The sequence below is a fragment of the Rhamphochromis longiceps genome, linkage group LG11, assembly GCF_057381845.1.
Source record: "Rhamphochromis longiceps isolate RC_006_pf linkage group LG11, R_longiceps_female_GT1.1, whole genome shotgun sequence".
NCBI classification, from domain to species: domain Eukaryota; kingdom Metazoa; phylum Chordata; class Actinopteri; order Cichliformes; family Cichlidae; genus Rhamphochromis; species Rhamphochromis longiceps.
The window spans coordinates 26,887,550-26,915,499 of NC_140567.1; the positions used below are offsets into that span (position 1 = coordinate 26,887,550).

A 27,950-nucleotide genomic window follows, 5' to 3' on the forward strand; every position below is an offset into this window, starting at 1 on the left:
AAGAAACTTATTTTATTCTAAAGCTCTTACTCTGCCAAATTGTTCTGCATTTAGCACTGTAAGCTACATTAGCATTCCTGTGCCTGTATATCATCATGATAAAAGGCCTTTCCTTACTGCCCATCCTTGACCCATAATCGTGGGCAGTAAATAAACCGCTGAAAGCAAGAGAAGATTGATAATACAATTGAGTCCTTGTGTGGCTTACCATGAGCCCAGTACAGTAGACTTAAAAATCCCTGTGGCAAAAATGACTATAGTGTTTTGACTATGTAAAAGCCAATTTCACCCTTCTGTTTTTTTTTTTTGTTTTTTTTTTCTCCCCTGCTAGGGACCAGACACTTGAAACTTTAATGTTCATTCCCTCCTCCACTTGTTCCTGCTCTTTGTCTGTGTGTTAAATGTGGCTCCCTTACCTGTTATTTTTTTTTAATCTTTTGTCCTTGCTATTTAGTTTCTGTTCCATTTTTAACCCATCATTATCATAATATGCATTCCTCTTTTTTTTTCTTTTTTTTTTTTTCCATCGCTTTATCTCGGTCTCCTCCTCATCATATATGCTTCTCCCTACTTTTTTCAGGGGTAGCAGCCAGCTCTTTCTTTACCTCAGGAAAGTATGCCATTGACCCCGAGTTGAGGGGGACTGAATTTGACCGCATCACCCAGAACCTGGATGTCCATTTCTGGAAGACATTCTGGAACATCACTGAAACTGAAGTCCTGTCTGTGAGTAGACTGTTAATGTTTTTTGTGTCTGTCTGTTGACAAACACACAGAGACACCCGCTCTTGGACATCTGTAATTGAGAAGAGTTATCTTTGCTAACTCATGTACCAGGATCTGCACAGTGCTGTTTTTAATTTCGACGCAGTATCAGGGATACTTTGCTTTCCTCTGGTAATGGTACCTTTCTATCATTATGCATTTCACCTACAGGCTGTTAGTAATAATAGAGTGGAATTCAATTTATTCAATGGGGTTCATGATTTATTCATTCAGTTTCTCTTTCCCTCCAGTGGCCTGCCTCACTCTGAAACTTGGACTTTTTTTTTTCCCTCATCTTTCTTTGACTTGTTTTCTCACTAAATGTCTGGGGTTTGTTTTTTTGTTTTGTTTTTTTCTTTTTCTTTCTGTCTGTCTCTTTTACCACAGAGTCTCGCCAGTATGACATCCACTCAAGTCAAGGTAAACCGAGCTCTTTCTGTGCCTCCTGCGACCTTTGACCTTCCCTTGGCGGCCAACCACAGAGCATCAGTAACTATAGCTCCACCATCAGCGCACATCGGCACTGCTCCTGTTCAGATGAGACTCATTTCTTATGATCTGCGTGAAGGACAGGTACTTGAATCTTTATTCAGTCCATACTATAGTGGCATACTTGAAAATTCAATAAAATCTTTATAATCTCAAACTCTCTGCAAAAGTTTATGGAGCTTTTAAAGACTAATGCTGGCACTTGCTGTACACTTGTCTCTATGTCATTGTTATGTTGAGTTCTAATCTCATTCTGGATGACTGCCAGAGATGGGATTGTAATACGTTAATACGGTAATGTGCTTTTCATGCCTGCGTAGTAGGTTGAGACATAACAACAAAGTCAAACTTGTGATCTGAATGACATAAACAACCTGATGAAAGACCCTGGCGCTGATCTGATTATTCTCAAAAAGATTTTAAGTAGGGTTGTAACAGGTCTGAAACTGCTAAGGATACACTGCAGGCACTGCCAGTTAGCATCTGACTTAAGGGCTTCATCTGGAAGCAAGGGAGGCATCAGTCGCTGGTGTTTGATCTAAACCTTGGTGGGCCTGCACACAGCCTTGGTCTGGCTAGCATTTGTGAAGTCTGTTAAAGAAAAACATATAAGGGGAACCTTCCTAACTCACAAGGACACCACCAAGGCAAAAGAATATAGAAAAGTGCAGCTACAAATTTAAATTGTTAAATTGCTTTTAGCATGTACAGCACTTTGTGAACTCTGGTTTTATGTTAAAGTGCTTTATAAATAAAGGTGGTATGGTATTGTCCTTGTGTTGCCCACAATCCACATATGTCTCCATGGTAGAGGTTAAATGTCAGAGAAGTGGTTAGTTATTAGCTGGAGAAGACGGACAGATTCTTTGCTATAGTTCAACATAGTCACAATAACAAAGAACAGTACAACAAAACTAGTAGTCAGAATTTAAAAAAGCAAAAGATACAACGGCGTGAAGCAGTAATCTACCTGTACAATGATTGGAGGTGCAGCGTGGTTTGCAAAGTGTGCCCCTTGAGGAAGTGAACTACTGAAACTCCTGTTAATTGATATTTATACAAAGCCGTTTGTGGAAATGAACTCTTGTCTATGCTCACTCTGGGCTAAAAGGTAGCTAAGACTTGCAGGTTACAAGACAACTGGCATACGCAGTAAAGCACTGACAGCCATTTATCCATCCATTTTCTGCTGCTTGTCCAGATCACGGGGAGCAGCCATAGCAGAGATGCTCAGACCCCTTCTCCCCAGCCACTGGCTTCAACTGCTTTGGAATCACCACTGAAACCTTCACAGGCCCAACATAATCTATCCAGCAGCTGACCCAGAAGGCAACTGGGAAGCATCATAGACTGATGTCCAGACCACTTTATCTAGCTTCTTTTAATGCCAAGCAGTATCTGCTCTTCTCTGAGCCCCTCTTGAATGCCTTAAGCTTCCCACTGTGTCTCTAAGGCTAAGCTCAGGCTCCCCACCACTTGTAGGCACAATTTTATTCTTTCTGTAATTACCCACAGCTTGTAGCTGTAGGCTATGTAGCCAGCTTTGCCTTTGCACTCAGTTCTCTTGATCACTTCAGTGCAGTGTCTGCATCACTGTAGGAGCTGCACCAATTCTTTGTCAATCTTTGACAACCAGTGACAACAAATACAACCTGAGCACTTAGACAAGAAGATAAGTAGAACGCCAGTGCTGGGTGCTAGGCCAGTCCACAGGTTGTTTGTGTCAACCAGATGACACCTGCATCTTTCTTGGTATTATCTGTGTGTGTGATGCATATTTAAGTAGCCAATTCTGGTGGTTAGGAAAGTGTACTGAAATAGGTTAGTTTTCCTCCATATGTTTTTGCTGACCTTGCATATATCAGACATTTAAAAAAAAAAAAAATCTTTCAGTGAACAACTCAACAATATTTGTTGGCATATGTGGCATTTTCCTTGTTTCTTGTTTAAACAGCAGCTTGAAATCATCATCTTATTCTGCTTAATTCTCACACACACACACACACACACACACACACACACACACACACACACACACACACACACACACACACACACACACACACACACACAAAATGTCATTACTTTCTTTCTTTCTTTCTTTTTCTTTTCCCTTTGCCTCCCTTTTTCTCTTGGGAGACTCCCCCTTTATCCGAGCTGCTCTTGTAGCCTGGCAGTTAACCAGACATACAATTTCTCATATTGATCATCCAACAAACAACAGTCCTTTTTATGTCACAAAACACAAGCCTGCATCAGTCGAAACACTTTCTTAGCCTCCGTCCTTGTTTCTGTTAATTAATGGGAATTAGTATGTGTTCCTGCAGCCAAGCAAGGTTGTCAGCAAGCTGCTGCAGAACAACTGGTTAATCCACTTCTCAAAGGAACCCTGTTGCTAACATTAGAAAATTTATCAGCAATAAGACACTGTTTGGAACCACAGACACTGTGAATACTAGACCCAAATAGGAGATCTTGATTGTTTGTCTTTCTGTTCATCTTCTAAGTTATTCGTTCTCCTAATAATGTGTTTTTTTTTTTTTTTTTTTTTTTTTTTTTAATATATATATATAATCTCACTCTCTCAGGACAGTGAAACACTGCTGTCTCTGTCCCGCTCCGAGGGGGGTGCTATCTCTCTTTCCCTGGGGCTGAAGACCAAGCGCCTCCCCTCTTCTCCATGTCTCCTGATCCATTTCCATGGTGGAGGCTTTGTGGCACAGACCTCAAAGTCTCATGAGGTGAGAAACTACTGTTCTACTGAAGTTAGCTCAGTTTCAGAAGTGTTTTATTTTGACTAGAGATTCATTATGATTACCTCTGTCTTGCATGATAAAGCTGGTTAGATTCAATGGACTGCTTTTCCTTGTATTTAATGGAGGTTTGTATAGGACAGTATTGATGTGTTTGTAAGATTTTATAATAGAACACAGACCAAGAAAACGTGGCACTTACCTGTTCAAAGCACTAACAACAATACACCTCTAGCATTAGATGCCAAGTTCAGGTTTTGAGCCTCTATCACCAAAGCTGTCATCCAGCTAATTTCATCCTCTCATCCCTTCAATCATGTTTTCTCAGACTAATTGTAATGAAAACCCAACTAATTAAAGTGTTGATGAGACAGACACTAGTTGACAGCAGAGGAGAAGAGGGGTTACCAGTCTGAGTCTCTTCCCCTGTCAATAGTGTGACATGGATTGAGAATTTAGACTAATTATTTTTATAATTATCCCCTGAAAACTTAACAGAGACTCTCTGACCTTACTCTGTGGCTTACTTACTGGTAAGGTGCTTGCAGAGCTGACCCTTGTCTGTCATTGCTTTCTGTCATCTAATTCATCCTCACTCCTTTTTGTTCTCATAAAGGAGGAACTTGTATCCTAGATTTAATTTCTGGATCACTGTGCTAGAAAAAAGAAGCACACAGACACTAGCCTTGTATATTATTACTATGTAAAAAACCCTTAAAGTCTTTTTTTTTTTACCCTTTTGATCATAAGTTTAAATTGGTGGCAGTAAATAAATTTTAACAGGAAGACTGCATATTAGTGTGGTTTGTTGATTTATAAATAGGAAGATTTTTTTTAAAAATATAGTTTGTACCCCTGTACTTTATCCTGTGCTTGTGTGGTCATTATGTGGCATGAAGCTACTTATAGCTGCTTTAAGACAGGGCTCTGTGAAATTGCAAAGGACATTGGCATCCTTGATCTGCAGCTGCATAGCAACCAAAGGATGAGAGGGAGCAATCAGAGAAGGGATGTGTGGGGCTGTCATGTTGAATTAACAGAGAACTGTACAACCCCGCAGAGAAAGATTACCCAGGGCACTAATGGAAGACTTGTCAGACTATCCTTCTCTCTTTTTTTCTAGGCGCTCGTTTCTTTTTCTTTTCTTATTACATCCTCCTTCTCAATCTTTTTGATATCACAAAATCATTTTTGTTCACTTTGTGTCCTTTTTCTACATCTCAGTTTAGTTGTATTTGGACATCACTTTACTTTCTTTCCCCCTTTTGCCTTTTTGGATCCCTCTACCAAGACCCAGAAATGAGGAATACAAAAATGAAAGATTTTATGATGGAGTGGAGATGAGCATTTTTGCCTTCAGTAGCTCATTTAACCTCTTCTGGATCCTGTATCTCCCATCATATGGGTGAGATGAACAGTTCAACCTCAGATGAAGAAGCCTGTGGTGGTCTCAGTGCATAATGATGCTGATATCACAGGAATAAATGTACTTAGAGTCTATGTATTTAGTAACTTGGGCACAAACCCACATTCAGTAAATGTTGAGGTATTTGCAGATTAACTGCTATTTCTGTCTAAGAATCAGTAGGACAGCAGCTCCTCTTAATTCCAGCTTAGAGGATAGATTTGGGACCCTTTAAAATTATGTGTGTGAGAAGAGTTTCCTGAGTCATTTAAATTTATACAGCCTGGTTCCCACCCATTAAAACTCTTGCACACACCTCTTCTCATATTGACTTGTTGTAGACTACCAGTAATGGCTGTTGTTCTCACTAAGTAGAACGCATATACACCTTGGGAGCAGCTTTACTGATTTGCACAAACTCACATTGCCTTTCCTGCTCAGTGCTCGGACTGCATGCACACACTTATCTGTGTCCTCACACCGAGATTTATCGTGACAGGTAGAGTTTTAAGACATCACAGCTGACTGCTGGAGCTGCTACTTTTCTTTTTGTCATACTACGGTAAATCAATGAGGGATGAGACAGCACATAAACATGTACACACTGTGCTCTTCCTGCCATTGTGAATGGTGATCTGTTGCTTTTACCAACACCTATCACAGCAAACGTATAGGTGTTGGAATTTGATAAAGACAGAAGAGGAAAAGTAATATTGTCAGAACTCATCGTGCCTTTCTCACATTTCAAGGTCACTGCCTAAGCAGAGTAAACACTTAACCTGACTGTAACAATATAAAAAAACGATCAGTATTCTGACAGCAAGTCTGTATCTATGGATTTTCTTTGTATATCCACACCACCTCCTTCTCTTTGTCCTCTCTCTTCATACTTCACCAAATAGGACATGTGGGCACATTTGTTATTGCAGTGCAAAAAGAAGGAAAATGGATTTGACTGTGAGGGCAGCGCTCATTCTCCCTTTGTCTAGACAGTAAGCCAGAAAGCAGACAGATGACATCAGAAGAAAGCATAATTTTCATAACTTTTTGTCCTTCTTTTCAAATGTTCCACACAGCAGGCTTTTCCTCAATCACTTCTCTTTTTTATTTCTCTCTCCCTGCCTCTGTGTTTTATTATGGCTGCTGTTGTGTGTCATAAATTTACCAACATAAAAAAAGCATTGTTTTTCCTTTTATAAAGTCATGTCTTTGTATCATTATCTTCTGTTTGAAACAGCCCTATCTAAAGAGTTGGTCCCAGGACCTTGGTGTTCCCATACTGTCAGTGGACTACTCTCTGGCCCCTGAGGCACCCTTCCCACGCGCCCTAGAGGAATGTTTCTATGCCTACTGCTGGGCTTTGAGAAACCACCACCTATTAGGTATATGCATCACACAGCATTGTTTATACTTGAGTATGGCTGTGTATCTCTCTTGTATATTTTCTGTTTCTTCTTTAAAGTCATGGGAATAGTATACAGCAGATTCACAAAGTACTCAAACCCTCTCATATTTTGTTCACTTTATTGTACTAAAGATTTAATTTAAAATGGATAAACAAAGCCATGGAGTCAGCTGGGAGCTTTCTGTAGATATATGCAGTAAGACTTGAGGCATAAATCAAAGTGAGGGGTACAAAGCAACTTTTAAATCTGAGTGTTCCCAGGAGTCCGGTGTCCTCAATAACTGTGAAATGAAAGAAATTAACTACCAGGAATGTTCCTAGTATTAACTTTGTAGTGACATAGACCTTCAGTGTGATTTGATAGACATATTGGTCTTTGGGCAAAACTCTGAGCCTTATACCTTTCAAACACCAGGCACTGCTCATTACTTGCTAATACTAGCCTATGGTGAGGCATGGTGGTAGCAGCATGGGGTTATGGAGGAACTCTGTGACAGAATAAGCAATAACTTGTCAGAACTGACGAAACGCAGCAATGATTTCAAGCATGGAAAGGCATATTCTGGACCACTCAAGGATCAAAGTATGTCCTAAAGCCCACAGTTAAACCCCGGAGAGTGGAGATACCTCAAGATACAAGTTCATTTTCTTGCAATCCAGTCTGTTGGAGGTTGAGAGGATCCGCAAGGAAGAGTAGATAAACTGCCCAAATCGAGCTTGTATAAGCTGCCAGGGATCTTCTACAAGCTACTGATTTCATGTCTGAATACGTTAAATGGTTTTAAAGGAGATTTGAGTTTTTGATTTCTGGTTTTTAAAAAAAAAAAAAAAGAGAAGAAAAAAAATCTAAACAATTTTGTGTTAAAAGTAAAGCTGTCTCTCTCTGTGTGTGTGTGTGTGTGTGTGTGTGTGTGTGTGTGTGTGTGTGTGTGTGTGTGTATTCTACATCTTTGTATGCAGAAGTAACAGTATGTCCCTTAGGCAGATGAAAGAGAAGAACGTTATTAGAATTACTGAGCAGGCACGTTGAAGGGATAACACCCACCTATTTCAGCGTGAAGGTTTCTGTGGAGTGCTTCTCTAAATCCTCCGCTGCGTTCACCAATTGCTTGTACCTCCTGAGAGGATTCATTTATCACTTTGAAAGTGATCATGCTGTATGCTTCTTGCACTTTACTTGCTGTTCAGTGCTATCACACCAGTTGTGATGCTCAGTATTTCGACAGAAAAAAAGAAGCCATCTGGTCGGTTTGGGGTACGCTCGTCCGCTGAAGCACACTGTGTCAAATTAACAGAGATTGCAGTGCAATATGCTACTGCTGTAGTACAAGTCCTCAATATCATGGCTATGAAGTAGATAGGGAAACCCTAGTTACAAGAGCTGCCTATTACCACAATGGTGAACAGAAAAGAGAGTGTTGCTGTTACACTGCCTTTTTTTTTCTTCTTTCATCTCAGTAATGTCATAGTTTTTGTTTTTTTTCCCTTTAGAAAAGATGTATAAAAAAAGAAGTTCTTGTCCCCTTCATGTTATCTCATTTTTCAAAGTTTTCCCTGTGAATTACTTTTCTTTCTATCCGTCCTTGTACCAGAAGTCTATAATTTTTATTTATTTTTCCTTACAGGGTGGACTGGAGAGAAGGTGTGTCTGGCTGGTGACAGTGCAGGAGGCAATTTATGTGTGACGACATCGATGCGAGCTGCTGCTTTTGGTGTGCGAATGCCAGATGGCATCGTGGCAGCCTATCCAGCTACCCTGCTGACAGCCTACGCATCCCCTTCCCGTCTGCTAACACTCATGGATCCCCTGCTGCCACTCAGTGTGCTCTCTAGGTGTCTCAGTGCCTACGCAGGTAGGTTTGTGTGCATGTGTGTATTTCTGATTTTTACCTGAAGTTGAGATTTAAGTTGAATCCTATTTTTCATTTCTGTCGAGCACATCTGTCTACTCCTTGTTATACATTACATAAACATATTGGTCAACCACCAGGTGACAGCTTTACTCTACTGGATGTATGATAAATTTTTATTGAAATAAGTTGTCAGGTGGGTAACAAACATTAAAAGATAAAAGGTCAAGTTTTCAGCTCAACACACAAACAACTCACACAAAAAAAACCTAGAGTTACATCACTATATTCAGGAGGCCAACAACGGCAGGGAGAAATGAGTTCTTAAATCTGCATCTTGGCAGATTAAATCTGCAGCTAGAAGGAAGAAACCTGCACTGTTGAGTAGTGATATCCGATACCAAGTAATATTCAGGGTGGTATCGACGATACTGATCCGATACCGGTACTTTGTACAAAAACTTATTTTATTTATTGTATCTCAAATTATAGCATAATAATGATTATAGGACATCAGATTACTTGTTCTTATCGCTTAATGCAGGGTTTATCATATAGAAATAAAAAACTGAAGTTGTGGCTATTTGAACACCTTGCCTGCCTGCAGCACTAAAGGACTCCGTGAGAGACGTCTGTCTCGCCCTAGCAGCACCTGTCCCTGTCCTCCTCTTCAGTTCGTCTCAACATACGCTCGTCATATTCTGTGATATGATTTACTCTGAGGTGTTTGACAAGGTTAGTGATGTTGCCACAACCATACATGCCAACCCTCCCGATTTTTCCGGGAGAATCCGGAATTTCAGTGCCCCTCCCGAAAATCTCCCGGCGCCACCATTCTCCCAAATTTCTCTGAATTTTCCACCTGGACAACAAAATTGAAAAACCATATTGCAGAATTCATAGCGCGGCCCAGCCAATTCCAGTCTCCAACAATGACGACAGCTACTTAGTTTTAATATTACTCTTATTTCTCTTTCTGGGTCGCAAAAAAAAACGTTTAACATATTTTCAGGTGAGAATGTAGCTGTGTAAACTTCAAATATCTGAGCCAACCGACACATCGTTTTCAAACCCCCGTGGTCTTGCGCTACTCGGGTTAAACATGATATATAAGTCACTTTGATAACTTAAAAATGTTATTGTTTGGCTTTTTCAGTGTTTTATTTGTTCGTGGGTAAATCGGTTTGGCTGAGATTAAAGTTATTCGATTAGATTAAATTAAATGTAACTTTATTAATCCATCGGGTGGGTTCCTCTGGGGTTTTCACACAGCTGAATAAACGTCAAACAGAAAACGATTAAAGAGAAGCGTGAAACGGTCGAGAGTTTACGTCAGCGCCCGGTTATATTTTAGATAGCAAGGAGCAGACGGCCGAGTTTCACTCCACGGAGGGAGCTCGTGACGTGCTACCCGGTTTTCTTTAGGCCGCGAAGGCCGGGTCCTCAGGTGGAAGCAGCCTCTGAATTTGGACACCCCCGCTGTTTCCAGGCCGGTCAATAATAATGGTGACATTTAATGTATTTTATCCGATAAATAAACACTGTAAAATGTATTTATCACCCCCCCCACCCCAACAGCCCTTTTGAATATCTCTCTAATTCTGAGTTCTCAAGGTTTGCAAGTATGGCCACAACACCTCACTCTTGGAGCACTTTTTTGCCACATGTATCGCAAACTACGTCTCAGCTGTTTGTGGAGATAAAATAAATCCGCACATGACTCCAATTACGCTCAGCCATTGTTGTGAGTGCGCACGCCAGCGGTTGCGAGACATTAATACAGCTGTATTTCGCACATAACTATGAAAGGCAGAAGAGGAAGTAGTTCCTTTGAATGTAGACAATCCGAATGTTATAGTTTCTTTCCACTGTGTTCCTGTTAATGATAAACTACAAATTTACCCTAAATTACTAAAATATCGATATTTTAATGTGAGAATCGATTCTAGAACATAATTGATTGGTACGTTGAAACCAAGCACACCATTGTTTTTTCTTGTGACATTACCAATAAGTTTGATGTGTTACATGGCCCTCTTCCTATTGAAAAAAACAAAAGTTGTATCCAAGATGGCCGACTTCTAAATGGCCACCATGGTCACCACCCATCTTGAGGAGTTTGCCCCCTCACATATACTAATGTGCCACAAACAGGACTTTAATATCACCAACCATCCCCGTGTGTGTGTGTGTGTGTGTGTGTGTGTGTGTGTGTGTGTGTGTGTGAGATAAATTTTAGTTTCACAAGGCAGGAGAACTGAGGACAATGAATGACTGCAGGAATTGGCTAACAATTTGTGACAAAGAGATTGGCTATGCTGACTCTCCTTTCAATAACTGAACTAAAACACTCATCATTTTTCTGTTCCTTCCTGCTGTCCACATTGTGTATTGTTGGCTTTGCAAATAATTGTATGGCAGTATTGAACGCACTCTGTCAGCGTTTACTGGACTATTATACCTCTTATTATTGCTTTCCTGTCTTCTCTGTTGTTATTCATTTGTGCTTACTGAAGAATAACAAACACTTTTATCCATTTTGTACATTTACTTCCTTCTTTTATGTCTTCTTCTCCAGGCAGTGGGCCACAGACCGAGAAGCAGGTGGAGAAGGTGAGCACGCTGAGCCTGGTGAGGAGAGACACTGCACTTCTGCTGCGAGATTTCCGACAGGGAGCCTCCAACTGGATCCACTCTCTGATCGATTCTAGCAGAGCTCCAGCCTCCACCAGCACAGCACCAGAGGCACCAACAGAAGCCACAGGTATACAAGTAACTGTTATAGTTGTTAGTTGTCAGGTTGGAACATTAGGTGTGGCTTGAATGTATTTGATAGGCAGTTGCAGTCTGTCCATGTCTTGGTCATCTGCCCCTGCTCAGATATGTGTGGGTGTATATCTCCCACATTCTGTGTTTTCATTGAGCCAATTAATATAAGTGTTCCCCAAGTTCATTTACACCTCTCATGAAAGAGGTCAGTGATATGAGAACTTCTTATGCAGCATCTAACTAATTATTGCTTTAGCCAAACCATTTGTGTAGTACTCCTGTGTCCATATTCATATCAGTTCTCATCTTTGGGATAGCAAAGCATTGACAGTAATTGTTAATTGTAGCCACCGTAAATCTGGTGGCGAATTGTAATTTTCATGGTGTGCCCCTTACCTTGGTGACACCCCCACAGCTGCAAGCCCAGTCTAATGAGAGTATCATTGGTGGGTGTACATTAGTAAAAGGCCATCGTGGTGCTGAGATGGTTCATTATTAAAGAGATAGGAGATCGGTAGAGCTTTGTGAGACCAGCTACTAACTGCTGTGTTTTGACAGTTCAGGGCGGGCAGATGCTATCATCGTGTGACAGCACTTTTTGAATTTCCTCCACCTACTTCTCATCTCTTCCAGATATAGCTCAATTTGCATTCTAGGCTTTTAACTATTGGCTGTCAACCAGAGGACATATGATAAGTGGAAACAGTAGATGAAGTGAAAGTGATTGTGTGTCACCAGTGTTATTTTTCATGTGTCCTTCAACTGTGGTTAGTCCAAATGAACTAAATGCCCTCTTCATTCTTAATATGCTCTGATCTGTCAATCCTGTGTCGTTTCTGAAACTTAATTGTACTATATGTTTGTTTCTCATTGGCATTCTTAATTTCAGTTGTGCATTCATCAATATGGTTCCTTCTGTCCTTGCTTCCTAGATGCAGTGAGGAAGAGCATTTCGGAGGCGAACATCTCTTCTCCTCATACAGACCCACCTGTCCCCACGGATCTTTCGGAGTTCCCCAACAGGAAATTATCAGTGAAGAGCCAGACGTGCCAGAACTTGGGATCCCACAGCAATCCCATTCCCAGCAGTGCACCGCTGCTCTCTGAGCGTGCTGTAGGTCATGCTTGAACAGCTTGCTTTCAGCTGATGCTCTTATGCAGAAGAACCTAACAGTATTAAATGGCCAAGATCTGTTTCTTTAATAACACCTGGCTGTTAGTGGGAATCATTGTGAGAATTAAACCTGTCGTTATTTGACAATGGGTAATTTAATGATGATTGTAGCACCACTTTAGTGAAGTGAAATCCTACTAGCCTCTTGTCTTTGATCAGGATATCTCTGCTTTCAGCTTGCTTTAAAAGGATTTGGCACGCAGTTGTAGCCTTTTTAAGAGGTCGAACATTTTTGGGGCATTGAAATATTTTGGCCGTTGATCAAACAATGCTGTCTACCCTGTAGTGATGTGCATGTGTCACTTTGATGAACTCATCCGAGATTGTGTCACCCATCCCTCACAAACAGATTTGGCTTTGAAATGCTGACAGGATATCAAAAGGTTTTGGTTGTGCGAGTACTGGCAAGGTGTTGCAGATTATCCTCATATTTTCTCGCAGGCACACTGGATTAGTGGCTGGCGCAAGCAAAATTAGCAAGCAGAGGTGACGTAAGATATTAAATATGCTTTTCCTTCTGAAATGGGAATCGCTCAGCCAAGAGTCAGGCACTGAGCCAAGATTTTTCCAAGGACAAAGTGGCGTGTGTGTTTACATAACTGTGGCTCATGGCTCATCGCTAGGCAGTGGTGCAAGTTTCAGTCATTATGCAACTGTAATGTTTAGTAAGTTTGGGGAAACCTGCAGTCAGCTTAGATTGAAGAAGTCATTTGGACGAGTGATGAAGCAGTTCTCCCATTGAAAACTGAATCCAGATGGATAGAATAAACTTTATAGGACTTATAAAACCAACTTTTCTTGTAAAAATGTTTTAGCCTTTCTTATTTTTTATTGATATAAAGATATCCTTTGAACTAACCTAATATTTTCTCATCCTTTATGTAGCCAGAAGATGTCAGTTTCTTCTTTGCCAAAGATGAAGATCCCTCAGTGATCACTGACCTGTCTTCAGTGGCCATACCACCCCCTGCTGGAGAGGAGGGCTCACAGCAGGAGCACCCCAGGGAATTTCCTCTTGGGTTTGAGCCACTGCGCTCAGAGCAACTAGCAGAGATGAAGGTGGAGAGCTCTCCAGTGGTCAAGGATCCTTTCTGCTCACCTCTGCTAGCCCCTGACAGCATGCTGAAAGGGCTGCCACCTGTACACATAGTGGTAAGAGGACGTAAACGGTTAATTACTGAAATTACTGGTTCGCAGGTTACTTGTACAAATCTATTGTTTGCGTTACTCATTGTGTGCTAACAGTAGTCTATATTTTATAGCAAAGTGTTTTCTGTGAGAACGTGTGTGAGATTCAACTTCAAGTATAAGTTGAGCATTATAAAGGTAGACTGGCAAAAGCACATGCTCCCATGGTAGTGGCTATGGAGTTTTCTGTGGAAGCGCAGCCTCCCTCAGTAGATGGAGTTTAACTGTGTGTCACATAACTGTACATATTTACTGTCTAGTCTTCTGAGCACTTTCTGAAGACTTATTGTTCACTTAAAAGTTGAGACTTGGGGGGCAATGGTGTCATCACTGGCTGGAATTGGAGCTTTTGATTGTATTACACAATCCCTTTCGATGCATTATATACTATACATGGTGCTGCAGAGGCATTAAAGTGTTAACTGACAGCATACCAAAAGATGTACGTGGTTTACAGATATTGAAGTGAAACAGTGTGATGGGAGAGAGAGGGTAGGTTAAAGTTATGTTTTTCCTTTTCTCTTTTCTTATTTTTGTTGTTGTTGGGTTTTTGTTTTGTTTTTTTTTTTAATTCGCTGGAGTGAGTCAGTGAGAATGTAAAGAAATTGGGGACAAAAGAGACTGAGGATGCTTGGCTTCGTTTTCTTCATCCACTAATTAAGATTCATGACATGTCTGAAGGGAATCCAGATTTGCTTCTCACCATTTCTAACCCTTCTTTTCCTCTCTCTCCCCACCCTCAGGCTTGTGCACTAGACCCCATGCTGGACGACTCTGTAATGTTTGCCAAGCGTTTGAGGAACATAAACCAGCCCGTCACTCTCTGTGTGGTGGACGACTTACCCCATGGCTTTCTCAGCCTATCTCAACTCTCAAGGGAGACGAGGGAGGCTGCCAATGTCTGCGTGGAGCGAATTCGCGCCGTCTTCACACAGGACACACCCCCAGAGCCACGGAAGCACCGCAAGTTGGAACGGACCGACGGGGGTGTGTCAGCATCTTCAGGGGAAACCAGTTCTCTCTTTGTTGGCCCCACTGAGGGAGGAGAGCTAGCTGTCGGGAGAGGGGCTAAAATTGCTGATGGGGAGGGCGCAGTTGCTGTGGCAGCCCAGAATAACACTGATGCTGGTGGCATTGGGGCTTAAATAAGGGTATATAATAAAAAAGGGGGACTGCATTTCACTCGAGGAGCGAAGAGAGAAGGAGTAAATGAAAGTCGGACAAATTTAGGCAGCGTAGTGCCTATATGCAAGGCAAAGCATCCTGAAAACAGACAGGGGGTGGGAAATGCAGTCTAGCATATCGCCCAGTGTTTGAGAGACAAAAAAACAGCAGAGGAGGAGCACTGAAATATAACTTCCTCTGCTTTACAATTCCTGCCACTTGTCTGTGCACCATTATACACCAACGCAAATCTGGCAGACAAAGTGAATGCACCCACAAGAGACAGTCATGTTTTAGAATAAAATTATTTAGCAGCTACTTAGATCAAAGACCAGCACTCACCCACACACACACAGCAGTTGTACTTAACAGAGTTGCTGTGAGGCAGCAAAGGCTCGGACATAAAGAGGCACAGACTATTCTCGAGACGAGGCCTGAATGGGTGATTCATATAGGCCGAGGCAGTGATTCAAGGCCCTAATCAGATAGTAGTAGGGACACTATATGCTTCAGTGTGGAGTCACCTCTATCAGAATGGCCATTTGTCCGTTAGGGAGCGACTCTAAATAACACTTAATAGCTCCACATTGTGTTCTCAATTATGCCAGTTTAGCAGTCAATACAGCTCACTTTGTGGATGGTAACTGTGTAGACTCTCTCCAAAATAGAATTACAAAGCTAGAACAACAGCGTGAAACACTTGAAACTGGATAATTGATTCACTTCTTTTCTCATATTTGTTGCAGTTTTAAATCATTTTATGAATTCTATGCAGTAGTATTAGTTTTGTTATTTATATCAGTTTTTATTGCAGTTATGCCAGGCTTAAATGTTCTTTTCTGTTCTATATTATATAATGAACTCTTTTCATTTCTTTCCCCCCATGTTTTTCAGTGTGCTGAATATTTACCTCTGCTTTTGTGTGTGTGTGTGTGTGTAGCAGCAGCTGTTCTGACATCGCTGGCCTTTCCAATTAAGCTTCTGTTCTACCCTCAGCAATATACAATGATCAGAGTAAATGTAGAACATTACACAGGCACAGAGTGCCCTGCCTTGTGCATTTTTGTAGTGATATAATAATGCTAGTACAAAGACTGGACTGCATTAGTTTGTAGAAAAGTACACTTAGGATACATCTTGTAGGTCTTTCAGTGACAATCATTGCTTTGATATTTTAAAATGTTTTTTCTTTTTTTCTTTTTTTTTTCCTTTTTTTGTTACAGCAGCAAAAAGTCCAGCTCTCAGTTATCAATACACATTTAAAATTTCACTACAGTGATTTCCTCTCAAGTTGCCCTGGTCACTGACTGTGTGCTACTGTTCACTACTTCTCTGCACAGTAGGGACTGTGTCAAAGTGCCACTTCTCTGTAGCTGTGGGATTTCCTGCCTGACAACTCTTTTTCTTTCTTTCTTTCTTTCTTTCTTTCTTTCTTTCTTTTTTTTTTTTAATTACAAATTGGAGGCTTTTAGGAAAAACTTAAGCAAAGGAAAGGGATTGCAGAGGTGCGCTGTAAAAGCCATTAAGACTTTTGTAAGACATTTTTGACCAACTAAATGTGTCTGGTCCATCATATATATATTTTTTAGCTCCCCACTGTCAGATTTGGGCGTTTCTTTGTTTACGATAACCTGAGGGCACTCCCTTTTGCATGTTGCTATCAAAACACTTTTAAGTATGCAAAAATGTCCTTTGTAGGGTCAGTCCCTCTATCACGTCTAAGTAAATATAGATGCCAACAATGCTGGCACTGTCCTGCCCTTGCCTGGTAAGAGGGCTGGGGTTGTCAGGTCTGTAGAGAGGGATGCTGTGTGATGAATTGGATTTAGCTGATGCTCAGAGAGCAAAATCCTCCCCCTGTTGAAGAGCAGGATTTTCAGTAGGAAAGTCATGCTACAGGATTATACCATACTCAGTTGTCAGCTTCAAGTACTTACTGCAGTATTTTTAGTCAGATTGATGGAGAGAACAAGGACCGAGAAGAGGAAGAAAGTTATACAGTCGCTCTTTCCGAGATGCTGGGCTGAAGCAAGTGTTTGCTTTACTAGCCGCTGTTTATGCTCACTGTGCACTTTTGCAGTAGTTGCACTGTCGCTCAGTACAAGTTTAATTTAAGCAAAGCTTGAACATGTCACCTCCCTCCCCTCTCCCCGCTCTGTGCCTCTGTCTGTGGCTGAAATGGAGAATGGCTGCACACATAATCACAGTTGTCTGCTACGTGTTGAGAAACACGACCTCTTTGTGTTGTGTTCATATCAGACAGGAATGGCACTTCACACTCTAAACTATTCATAGTATTAATTAGCTGTTGTTGAGAGATGTCTCTAATGTAGTCAAGCCTCTGTGAGACAACAGTTTTTATCTGATATAATGTACACAACCTCATCCATACTGAAGTCAACACCGCACAGGATGAACAACAAAGGTGACGGGCCATTAGCAGTTTCTTCTATAAGGAATTTGAGTTAACTTGCTTTATTTTGATTTTGTTTAAATTGTGTCAAATTCTTATAGGCCTTCCTATGCCTCATATCCTTGATGACCCTCGAGCATCAGGCTAACCTGAGTGCAGGCGGTGGACCAGGGAGTCCTTGTGGTGTTCTGATCAGACAGGCTTGCTGATTCTCATTTTTGCTTCTTTTGTTGAACCGTTTGGTGCTTTAATGCTGCCTACAACTATTAGCTGAAATATTTTGTTCAGTATTGATTCATTTAAAGCTCGGTTGATGTTGTCTCGTGTGTTGATTATTTTGTTTAATGAGCAGCTGCTGTGGTAGTTGTTTAATATAGCTGTGTTGGTGTTGTTGTTGTTGTTATTGTCATTATTGTTGTTATTATTATTATTATTATTATTATTATTATTATTATTATTAATTCAGTCTCAAGTCGTGCAGTATACCTCTACAGTTTGACTCTATTCACTAGAGATTTTCTTTGCCTCAGGCTGTTTCCAGTGAAATGCAATGCTAAGTGCAATACTGCTACAACATGAGCCATTGGAGCAACATTTGCAGCAAACCTGTGTAGTTACACACCAGCACAATATTTTTTTCTTTTCATTCCCTGCTTCCTCCATCACATTTTTTTTTTTTTTTTTTTTTTTTTTTTTTTTTTTTTTTTTTTTTTTGGTGCAATATGTTTGACTCACTTCACAGCTCATATGTAGGTTCCTTGAAGCTTGCTTCCTTTACAAACACCTCTGTGTTAAACTGACTTTAAGCACTTTGCAGAAATGTTACATGTCATTCATTTATGGATAAAGTTTCAAGTTGAACCAAAGACTGAAGCCAGAGTCTTGTAACAGAGATGTGCTGACATTACTGCTTAATGTTCACTGTTCTCATTGAAAATGCAGGTGCTAGTCAGTGTCATAGTCTGCCTGCACTCCATATGCAAATTGCACTGCATCAGTTCTGATGTAGAATATGATTAGCCTTTAAAAAAAAAAGCTTGTATACATGACAAGCCATAGACTATAAAAGTGAGATGTTTTTAAGTTTGTTTTGTTGCTGTTCTTTAAAAACACCGTAAGTGCAAACCCATGAATAAAAAGAATGTATATTAAATATTATGATTTATGTAGATATTTTTACTTAAATTTGTTAATCAGATTGGTTGTAGATTGATTTTTGACTGCATTTCTTTGCAGGTTCCACGTTAGGGTGATGTGTCTGCTGCGCCAGGCTAGTTACTTCCTTTGTTGATTTTTATCCAAATAAAATTCTGACATGAACCCTGCTGTTTTTGTATTTAAATTTTTTGAATTAACCTTTGTTTATCATTGATCTCACAAAAGGTTAACTAAAAGTCACAGACTATGACATACTGGTTATAATTCAATCAGATATGACTTTTTATACAAATTGAATTAGGATTCGGGATTACATTTTTGGACAACGAAATTGCTTAAATTAACTTTTCTAACATTTTGATTCAGCTTAGATTTTGGAAAAGGTCAATAAGAAGTGTGACCTTTAGCTAAAAAGTGTCATCTAAAACCAAAAGTACACAGCACAGACGGCTCTCTGCAGAGAGGTGCGAAATGAAAAAGTACTCTTAAGTAGTTTTGAGGCGCTTGCCATTTGCATGAGTGTTTTCATGTGATGCCACTTCTCTCCACATTGCACATGCAAAGACCTGCAAGCTCACAAACTGCTGAACTTCTGATTGCTACAATTATTTTACAGATCAACGTGGTCATAAAGGTGATTGTGTGACTCGAACAACACAACCGCAAGTAAATATGTAAATTGGCTCTATTTCATCCACTTCAATTGGAACTGTAACAAAGTAATACTTAAGTTTGCATATAGTAATTTTATTGTAACAGCATTTTACATCCTAAAAATGCCCTATACCTAAATGATGGAACCCCCCCCCCATCTTTTTCTCATGGGTAATTTTCCAAGTAACTCGGCCCATTGAGTCACGTTGCCGCTGATTCTTCTGGTTAGTAATATCATATTTGGGGCCAGGAGACCAACCAGCATCTGTCTCAGCGCAACTTCATTAGAAGTGCGTGACCTCTAATGGAAACATGATTGTAATCAGCCATGGCATTTTGAGCGTGTGGACATGTCGCATTGACGAAGCACGAGCGGAACCGTGCGCGCGCTCGGCAGCCGCCACCCCCTCCTTCCTAAACAACCGCCATCCAGCTTCACCTGCCGGAGGGGGGGGCACATGCATTGAGGCAGCCGGCGCGAGCGCGCCTGATTCCTCTCTCTCTCCGTCAACGCGCGCTCTCGCGCGGAGACTGGCTTCTGGGAGCTCGGAGAGCAGACGAGCGGCAGCTGAGGAGAGAGAAAGATGGAGGTGAGGGTCGGGGAGAGACTCCTGTGCCTGGCCGTGCTGTCCAGCGTCCTCTGCATGGATTCAGTCCTCGGGAAATACGTGAGAGGCGTCGTCAACACAAAAGAGGTGAGCGTTTGTTTCCCCCCCCCCCCCTCTATCTTTAATTTGTTGCCTTGCGACAATGACCCCACCGCTCGCTGACAGAAGCGAAACCGACTTGACTGCGAATCCGTTCGCAGGTGTCTCTTTGGTGGACTGTTCCGTTAGACGAGGGGCCAACAGCCGATTCACGGATCAAGTTGCCTCGCATATGTGCACGGCTCTAGTGTCAGCGTGTGAAACACACTCACCTCTATTCTACCCTAAAATCCCGCGCCATCTACGTGCGTATCATGCGTGGCGTATGTTTTACCCTCATCACGATAGTCTTCTGTATTATTGCTGCCTCTAAAGCGGCATCACGCCAGTTCAGAGCTGGAAATAAATCCTAGGAAGTGGTTACTCTTCTTTAAGTCCCATCCGTGTGTCCGGGGTTTTGTTGCCATGCTTGGATGTAAATTAGCAGCGGCTTTTCTGTTTATGATCGGAGGACCTGTCACAGGTGTGAGTCATATGGCCCGTGGCACGCGGCGGTGGTTTGCTGTTTGTTGAACCTGGGCTTAGTACCGCCTGTTAAGGGTTTGGGGGGAAGCTGTCAGCATCGGGATCACTGTTGTCCTGACGAGATCTGCGAGTTCAAATGTTGACTCTGCAGCTGGAGCAGGTATCTCTGCGCTGCTTGGAATTTACCACCTCCTGTGTCACATCTCTGCAGGCATCCACGCGAGTTTGTTGGGATCAACTTTTACATAAATGAGCAGTAGAGTTGGGTCTACCATTTTGTTGTGAGTGAAGCAATAGCTCAATCAGAAGAAAGAAGCAACCACCTCCGACAAAGTTATTAATGGCTGTTTTGAACGTGATCGGGATACTTAGAATATCTGGTAAAAAGCGAAGGAGACAATGTGGAATCAGCTGTTAGTGTGTAACATACACACAACATTGAGATTATGAAGTCAAAATGCATATGCTGCCGAAGTAGTTTCTTTTTCATCGCGGGTTTGTTTTTACTTGATAAAATAATAGTTTCAGCTTAACAGGGGCGCTCTCAGCTCTTAAAGCCTCCTGTTGCCACAGTGGAGTCACTCAGTGACCAGAAGCAGGGAGGTAGGGTCCATTGTTCCACTGTGTGGCTCAGATATCTCTTTGAAAAAGGCGGTGGTGGTGTTTGGTCAGATATTTTGCTCACGTCATTGTACAGTTTTACCTCACTCGTCCCAAAAAGATGATTTAAACAGAAACACCAGACATAATAAGCTTTGATGATTCCTCTTACCTGCTGACATGCACTGCTGGCTTGTGTGCTCTTGACTGCAGTTTAAGAGGAGTTGAGCCAAACGGTGACATTGAAGTCACCATTTTTAAATCTGCAGGATGACGATGGAGATCAGAATAGATAAATTGAACAGGAGGCACTCATCCATCCATCACGGCTGGAGAGATGCCCTTGAACACAGGCTGAATGTGCACCTGCTCCAGTGGAGCTGCACAGTGGCCAGCAATATAGGCTGCACTGGGCAACTTCCAACTGTTTGTGTGCATGTGTGTGACTGTCCAGCTGCTGAGCAGAAGGACAGCCATCTACTCTTCTAGAAAACCACAGTGAAAAAAGATTTAGTTTTTCTTTATTGCTGGCCTTGTTGTGGCAGGCTGGTAATAAAATATTATTCATGAAAAGTAAATCTCATAATTTCATGAACCACTGTAGGCTGATTTTTTTTGTTCTCACAGTTAATTATTTCATCAATCAGAAGTGGACAAAATTTCACCAAAAAGGGCGATGCCAGTGAATTTCTTTTCTTTTTCTTGCTTAAAAATTATTAAAATAATTGCTGAAATTGTTGCTATTGGGTTACTTGTTAATTTATCAGCATGTACCTTTTTTGGTTTTATTGCAGAAGAAAAAAGAAGAAGAAATATTATGAGAATAAATAAATGAATAAAAGGAAAAAAACGAACGCTTGGTGTCTCCTAAAAAGTTGTGGTGCACTTTTTTTTTTTGGTTTCGTTCTGTAGCTGGTCAGATATTAGTTGAGTGCCTAAAGAAAACAGAGCACTTTGAATGACATCCTGCAACACTGGGCTTGACATATTGATATTGCGTGTGTGCGTGTGTCTCTGTGGTTCACTCCTCATCAGTCTTGCTTGCGCATTCCTGCCCCAAGGTCATCCACTAACTTTACTCAATATCCTGCCTCTCTTAGATACAGACACACACACACTCCCATGCACACAATCATGTTGACTTCACACTCCTATCAGTCTGTCGCGCTCACATGCTCACTCATTGAATAAACTCTGCTTCGGTCCCTTGATGCAGTAGCTGTGTCAATGCCTGCAGAGGTGAAGGCTGAGTTTGTGCAGAGCTACAAATTGATAAATGAAATTTACCTCACTGGGAGAGGGATGAGCTGTTGAAAAGTGCTGGACAGCTGGAGAAATATATGGAGAGGCACACGCCTAGTTGTCCAAAGGCAGTGGTGCGGACTTGTCAACAGCTTTCTTGGGGCTGGTCGATGTGTACAATTAGTCTAAGTGGCTCATAGTGTGTGGACGCACTGATAAAATGTCCCTACAGAGGGGTGGTGGTGCTGTTAGATTAAAGGACAGGAGAAGGACGCCATTTTTAAAACCAGTTGGGAAATTTTGAGAGGGAGAAAAAGTTTGCCCTTCTTTAGCACACAATGGCACAGGACCTCTGAGTAAGGCAGTAAATCCACCCTATGCTTCAGTCTGGGTCTCTTGTGTTAATGTCCATAGAAGCGTATGAGTTTGCAGCATACTGATATTAAAAATCAGCTGAAGCAAAGACTTTATTCAACCAAGCTATATACAGCTGAGCTGTATCTCGGTTACATTTTAGCGGCACACACCTGCCGTTGAACCGTGAAAGTTTAAGTGCCCGCCTTTAGCTTTGGTGTTTTAAGTACTAAAGCTGAGAAACGTTAAACGCTCAGAAATCTTGTATTTTGTCCTGCCATGAATGAAACGTCTGTTACTGACACCATCCAAGCAAATATTGCAATCCAGTTAGAAAAAGTGAATAAACTTGGTTAGTGAGCTGTAAAAATGACTTCTTTGTATTTTTCCCCAGGATGCTGGGAGTTGGTTTTAGAATGGGGCGGGGAAGCCCATTGAGCAGAGGTGTGCTGATAAATATCGTTGCTAATGTTTCCAATTGTTTAGCACCATTATGCAGACTTTTAAAACAGCTGGAACTTTTCATTGTTTGACTTACAGACAGAACAGATAATTATAGATTTCAGTTTATTAAGGGTCATTTAATTGCAGTTAATCAAAGTAAATTTGTCTACAGCAGTTGTTAAGTAGCTAAAAAACACTGTAAATTGATTTGTAGAGAAGTGTTGTTATTGAAGGAAAAGAAATGGAGCAGTTTCTGGGTCAAACTTGCTTGATTAGAAACTTTTTGAGTATTTAACTGCAATTTAAAAGCAGTGGACTCTTTCAAATTACAGTTTTGGTATTGATAAATCAGTAAATTAATCATTTAGTCCTAGTTTTCTGCCAACTATTGGGCATTAAAAGGGAGGTGGGCTTGAGGATTCAGTGCTGAATACAGATATTAAATAAAAATGTCCATGAGCAGGTTTAAATGTTTGTGTTCTTCACAGTTAATTAAAATTTGTGGTTTTATAAAGAAAGGTCTTCAAACGGTTGCCTTTTAAAAATCAACAAATGGCCTTGAAACTTCTGTTTCTAAATGAAAAATCTAACACCACGTTCAGCAGCATACTGCTGCCCACCGGGCCTTTCCCCGTCCTAAAAATCAGCACCTCACATCACATAACACTGACATATGTCTGGGTTGATAAAAGCAGCAGATCTGAAATGAGGGATTTTGCCAGGAGTTCTTGGTTTAATAGGATCATGAAGAAGCCTCATATGTGATGTCTTACTTTAATTAATGCCGTGTCTTATCTTAAAACATGCCAGTTTTGAACTCTTGAAATTCACCCAGCAAGACTTTTAAGAGTCACTTAAAAGTCCTTTAGCTTGACTTTGAAGTAAGTTTTGGGAACCCTGTGTGGATAGTATTATCTAGTCCACAACTCAATCAGTTTTCCTTTATCTCTTTTTAATGAGGACATTGTGATCAGATACAGGTGCCGTATGTGTGTAAGTAGGTGTGGCGAGTGGGCGTTTCATGTGCTCATAAGCTGGGTTTGACATGTATGTGTATTTTTATGTCTGCAAACCCAGCGTGTGCTCACTGAACCCCCCCCCCCAAAAAGACAAAAAAGAGAGCTGAGTGTGTTTGCATGTGTGCCTGTGCGTGAGTGTGTTTAATGCATTGCAGCATTGTGTAACCCTGACTAATGAATCATTGAGAAGCCCAGCGGGCCAGGGGTGACTTGACTAGCTGATTGGTAATTAATTGTTAATGAGGCTTAGCAAGCAAACAGGGTTTTTGGTGAGAAAGAGAAAAAAGATAGAAAGCTACTGAGATGAAAGGACAAAGTGTGAGGGAGGGGGAAAGAAAGGAGGAAAGAATAGGACTGCGAGAGGCTGAATTGACCAGATACTGCATCAAGGCATTGCACTTGATTAATGGGCATACATACACACATGTACAAGTGCAACAATGCACACACACTCTGGAAGGTGGTTGAGTGACTCTGCATCACAATGCAGCGGCCTTGGGGAAATAGGAAGACTAAAAGGGGATTAAGGTAGACACCTCATCCACTGTTGCTGTTCTCCCAGGCTCATTGTCTTTTCTGGACTTCACTCACACACACACATACACACACACAAACACACACACACACACACACTAGTGGGAACGTAGTTGTTAACGTTTGTGGAATTGCTCAACACCTGTGTTGAACTATCTTTGCATCCATCCAACAGTATACAAGCTTGCTGATGTTGTCATGACTCAGTTAGACTCTGTTAGCTGCTTGATTTAAAGCATCCACTGTGGAATTGCAGTGCTGGGAAAGTTAAGTAGGAAACATAGCTGCATTTAAAAAATTATAAATAAATTGCTAAGTAAATAAATGAATACTGCACTATTCACAGAAAAATGTCATCCTTGACTCTGCATGTCAGTCAGACCCCTGCCTTCTAGAAACTTTGGGGTATTGGACATAACATGATTAATAAGTCAGGCAACTTCACTGGTAATGTTTTAATAGATGTAATGAATCAGTACTAATAATGAGTACAACTGGAACCTAATATGTGCTAGTTACCGGTGAGCTTACTGTCCAACTTCCCAGAATCATCCTGAGACCTAAATCTGTCCCTAAAACACATCACCTCAGCACTGTGGGCTTTTCATAAGAACAAATTACAAGCAATGTAATATTTTTGTTGATAGCACATCTAGTTTGTTTTAAATATGGGTGGTCAGCAGGGGTTCAGTAATGTATAGTAATAATCCCCCAGATTTATAGTTTTATTAGTAAACGACACAGAAATGACAATTTGCATGTAACTTAACTACTGAAATCTAAAAGCACACATGGGTAGTTGATCTGCTAGCAAGCTACTGAAAAATGTAGTTAAACTGGTTTAACTACATTCATTGTATCACATGCTGTTTAACTCTGTAGCAGCAGCAAAATATATTTTTCTTCATTTATTAATCCTGCTCATCAAATCATTGACTGATCACTTGATCAACAAGGTTGAAGGTTGTAATTATATACAGTCACCAGTCTGAAATCACTGTTTGGTGTTTTAGCCTGAAAAGTGACCAAAGCTACTCCAGTAATTAGAATAATTACCTGCTATACCAATAATATTTATTCTTTTGCGTTCAATGCTGGAGCCACATTTTCTGCTTCAGCGTGATGATATCATATACACAAGGGCAGGTCCATAGAAAGGGCTCTCTGAGTGTGTTGAGGAAATACTTGACTGGTGTGCACAGAATGCTCAGACCCATCAAACACCTTTCGGGATGAAGTGGATTGCCAATTGCAAGCCGGGCCTTATCGCTGACATCAGTGCCTGACCTCAGTAATGCTACTGCGGCAGAAAAGAACCAAATCCCTGCAGCCAGGTTCAGAAAACTTGAGTAAAGACTTTCTACAATAATATTGACTTTTATAGTGATATTCTTATGTCTATGGCTTAGGAATATTTGTTCTCAAACACATATAGATGTGATGACTGGATGTCAACGGGCTTTGTTCAGCAGTTCACATAATTTTGACTATGTACTGTGTTTTATTTTGTGTTTGGCTCCACTACTTTGTTGTTTCCCACACATAGACTTGGGGGAACCATCCAGGTCTATTAACAGTTGCCCAATGAAGGCAAATTAGCCTTTTTTCTTTTATCTATCCAAAATAATAACATAATCAAGCTCATTTGCTCTTACTGTGAAAGTTCAGTTGCAGGAAATCAGCTAGTCCTGTCTCCTGTTTCAGGTTGCTGTTACGGCAGTCCTTCAAGTCGCTCAGCTTGCTTGTCTCTCGATCATACACTCCTACTCCTACGTTACCTTCTTGGAATGCAGCTGGTAACTGTGGTCCCGTTTTGCACTGGAGATTTGCTGTAAGCTGAAGGGTGACTCTCACCAGAACGTGTAGCAGGTGGAGAGCTGAGGCTCAACGAAGCTGCAGAGCAGAACAAGGACTGCCATCAGTACCTGGGGTTCAAGACAGTGGAATTTGAGTCTGTTCAGGGGTCTTGGACATTAGTGTGCACCCACTGCAGTCTAATTATGTGGCAAACACTGAAGTCTTTTAAGTCTATTAAGCATTTAATGGCAGTATGCATGACCAGTAGATACTGGGTCACTCATTGATGGTTTAGTTGATGCAATGCTTAAATTTGAGATGAGAAATTTTCAGTAGGATCTTGATAACTGGAAATTCATCAACTCTGTTTTTATTCTCGAGTCTTTTAGATTCATTTTTTTGTCACTTCATTAATCAGTAATTCACTTATTTGAACTTGATCCAGAAATTAGTGTGTGAGATTCCTGACTGTCCTCTTCAGTGTGAGAAGCTTATAGAGTTGGCAAGTAAGTTGAACTTAAATCCGCATTGAACCTCATTGTTTGGACTTGTATTCTACTCCCGGGTACCTGTGCAGGAAATTGAAGGACAAGTACACAGCAAAAACACAAAACAAGGATTGTGTGTTGCTTAATGTTTCTATGGCAGCTGCAAATGAAGGTATGCTGTGGTTGCTATGGCACTAATGGGGGAGGAGAGAGGTTTGTGTGTGCATTAAGTGATCTTTATCGAAGGGTAGGCATGTGTCACGTTGGCCATGGCATGCTGTAAAGTGTGTGATGGATGCATTCGAGCAATTCTGTGTGTGTTCGTGTAACAAAAGGGTCTTTCACAGTCCTGGCCTGTGGTGAGTTAAATTACACCCCCCACTATCTCAATAACCCAACTGGACCACCCCTCTCTCCTCTCTCCAGGGATTCATCTCTGGGTCAGTGTTTTCCTCTCCTGCCCTGGTTGTCGTGGTTACTGCCTTAAGCGTCACCCAGGACGACGCACGGAGGTGGACTTGAGTCCCGGGCTTCACTGACTTTTGGAGTTTGCCATGAATTATAACCCAGAGGCTCCAGGGGCTGAAGCTGGCTGGCAGTAGCTGAAATATGGCTGCAGTTTTGTTTTGCTGTGATATATGGAGGCGGCGGCGCTAGCCATGCTACGCTGCTCTGGATGCACTTTATTTCTCAGCACAGAAATCACCGTGCTTGTTTATGTAGGGAGAAGGCAGGGCAGAGGTAATTACAGTATAATGGTGCATGGGGAGTTTTCTTGGTTGGTTGGAGATCAAGAGTTCATAACAACTAACCTCAAGGCTTGTTTTAATAAGAAAGAGGCAAACTGTGGTCTTTGGAGAGGTTGAAACGTGCAACAGGATGATACGCACACTGTGCAAGAAAATGTGCTCATGTTTTGGATCAGTGTGTTTTTAACATTTGAGGAGCACAATTGATTTTAAGGATAGTAAATATTAAGCACAACTCTGAGATCAGCGTGAAGTTTGGACACACTAACCGACTCGTATAGGTGCTGGTACTGCACAATAATAAAATATTTTATCCACATTTCAGGGGCTATATCTGATTTTCTGCACAGCATGTTATAGTTTA

At 41.2% G+C, this 27,950-nt stretch overlaps 2 protein-coding genes across 3 annotated transcripts in view; both read left to right on the forward strand.

Annotated features, from left to right (window-relative positions):
• The window catches only part of lipeb (lipase, hormone-sensitive b), a 28,806-nt gene extending 10,112 nt beyond the window's left edge, over positions 1-18,694 (forward strand). For both annotated transcript variants that reach the window (XM_085423388.1, XM_085423389.1), the window contains exons 5-13: positions 581-726; positions 1,153-1,338; positions 3,843-3,995; positions 6,650-6,794; positions 8,443-8,670; positions 11,246-11,431; positions 12,369-12,550; positions 13,496-13,762; positions 14,542-18,694. In XM_085423388.1, coding sequence (XP_085279514.1) covers positions 581-726; positions 1,153-1,338; positions 3,843-3,995; positions 6,650-6,794; positions 8,443-8,670; positions 11,246-11,431; positions 12,369-12,550; positions 13,496-13,762; positions 14,542-14,943 — 1,895 coding nt within the window. In that variant the 3' untranslated portion in view covers positions 14,944-18,694. The remainder of the gene's footprint in view (positions 1-580; positions 727-1,152; positions 1,339-3,842; positions 3,996-6,649; positions 6,795-8,442; positions 8,671-11,245; positions 11,432-12,368; positions 12,551-13,495; positions 13,763-14,541) is intronic.
• Positions 18,695-19,605: 911 nt separating this feature from the next.
• tmem145 (transmembrane protein 145) overlaps positions 19,606-27,950 on the forward strand; it is a 48,632-nt gene continuing 40,287 nt past the window's right edge. Inside the window, exon 1 of the mRNA XM_085423391.1 lies at positions 19,606-19,882. Within this exon, the coding sequence (XP_085279517.1) occupies positions 19,772-19,882 (111 nt within the window). The 5' untranslated portion in view covers positions 19,606-19,771. The remainder of the gene's footprint in view (positions 19,883-27,950) is intronic.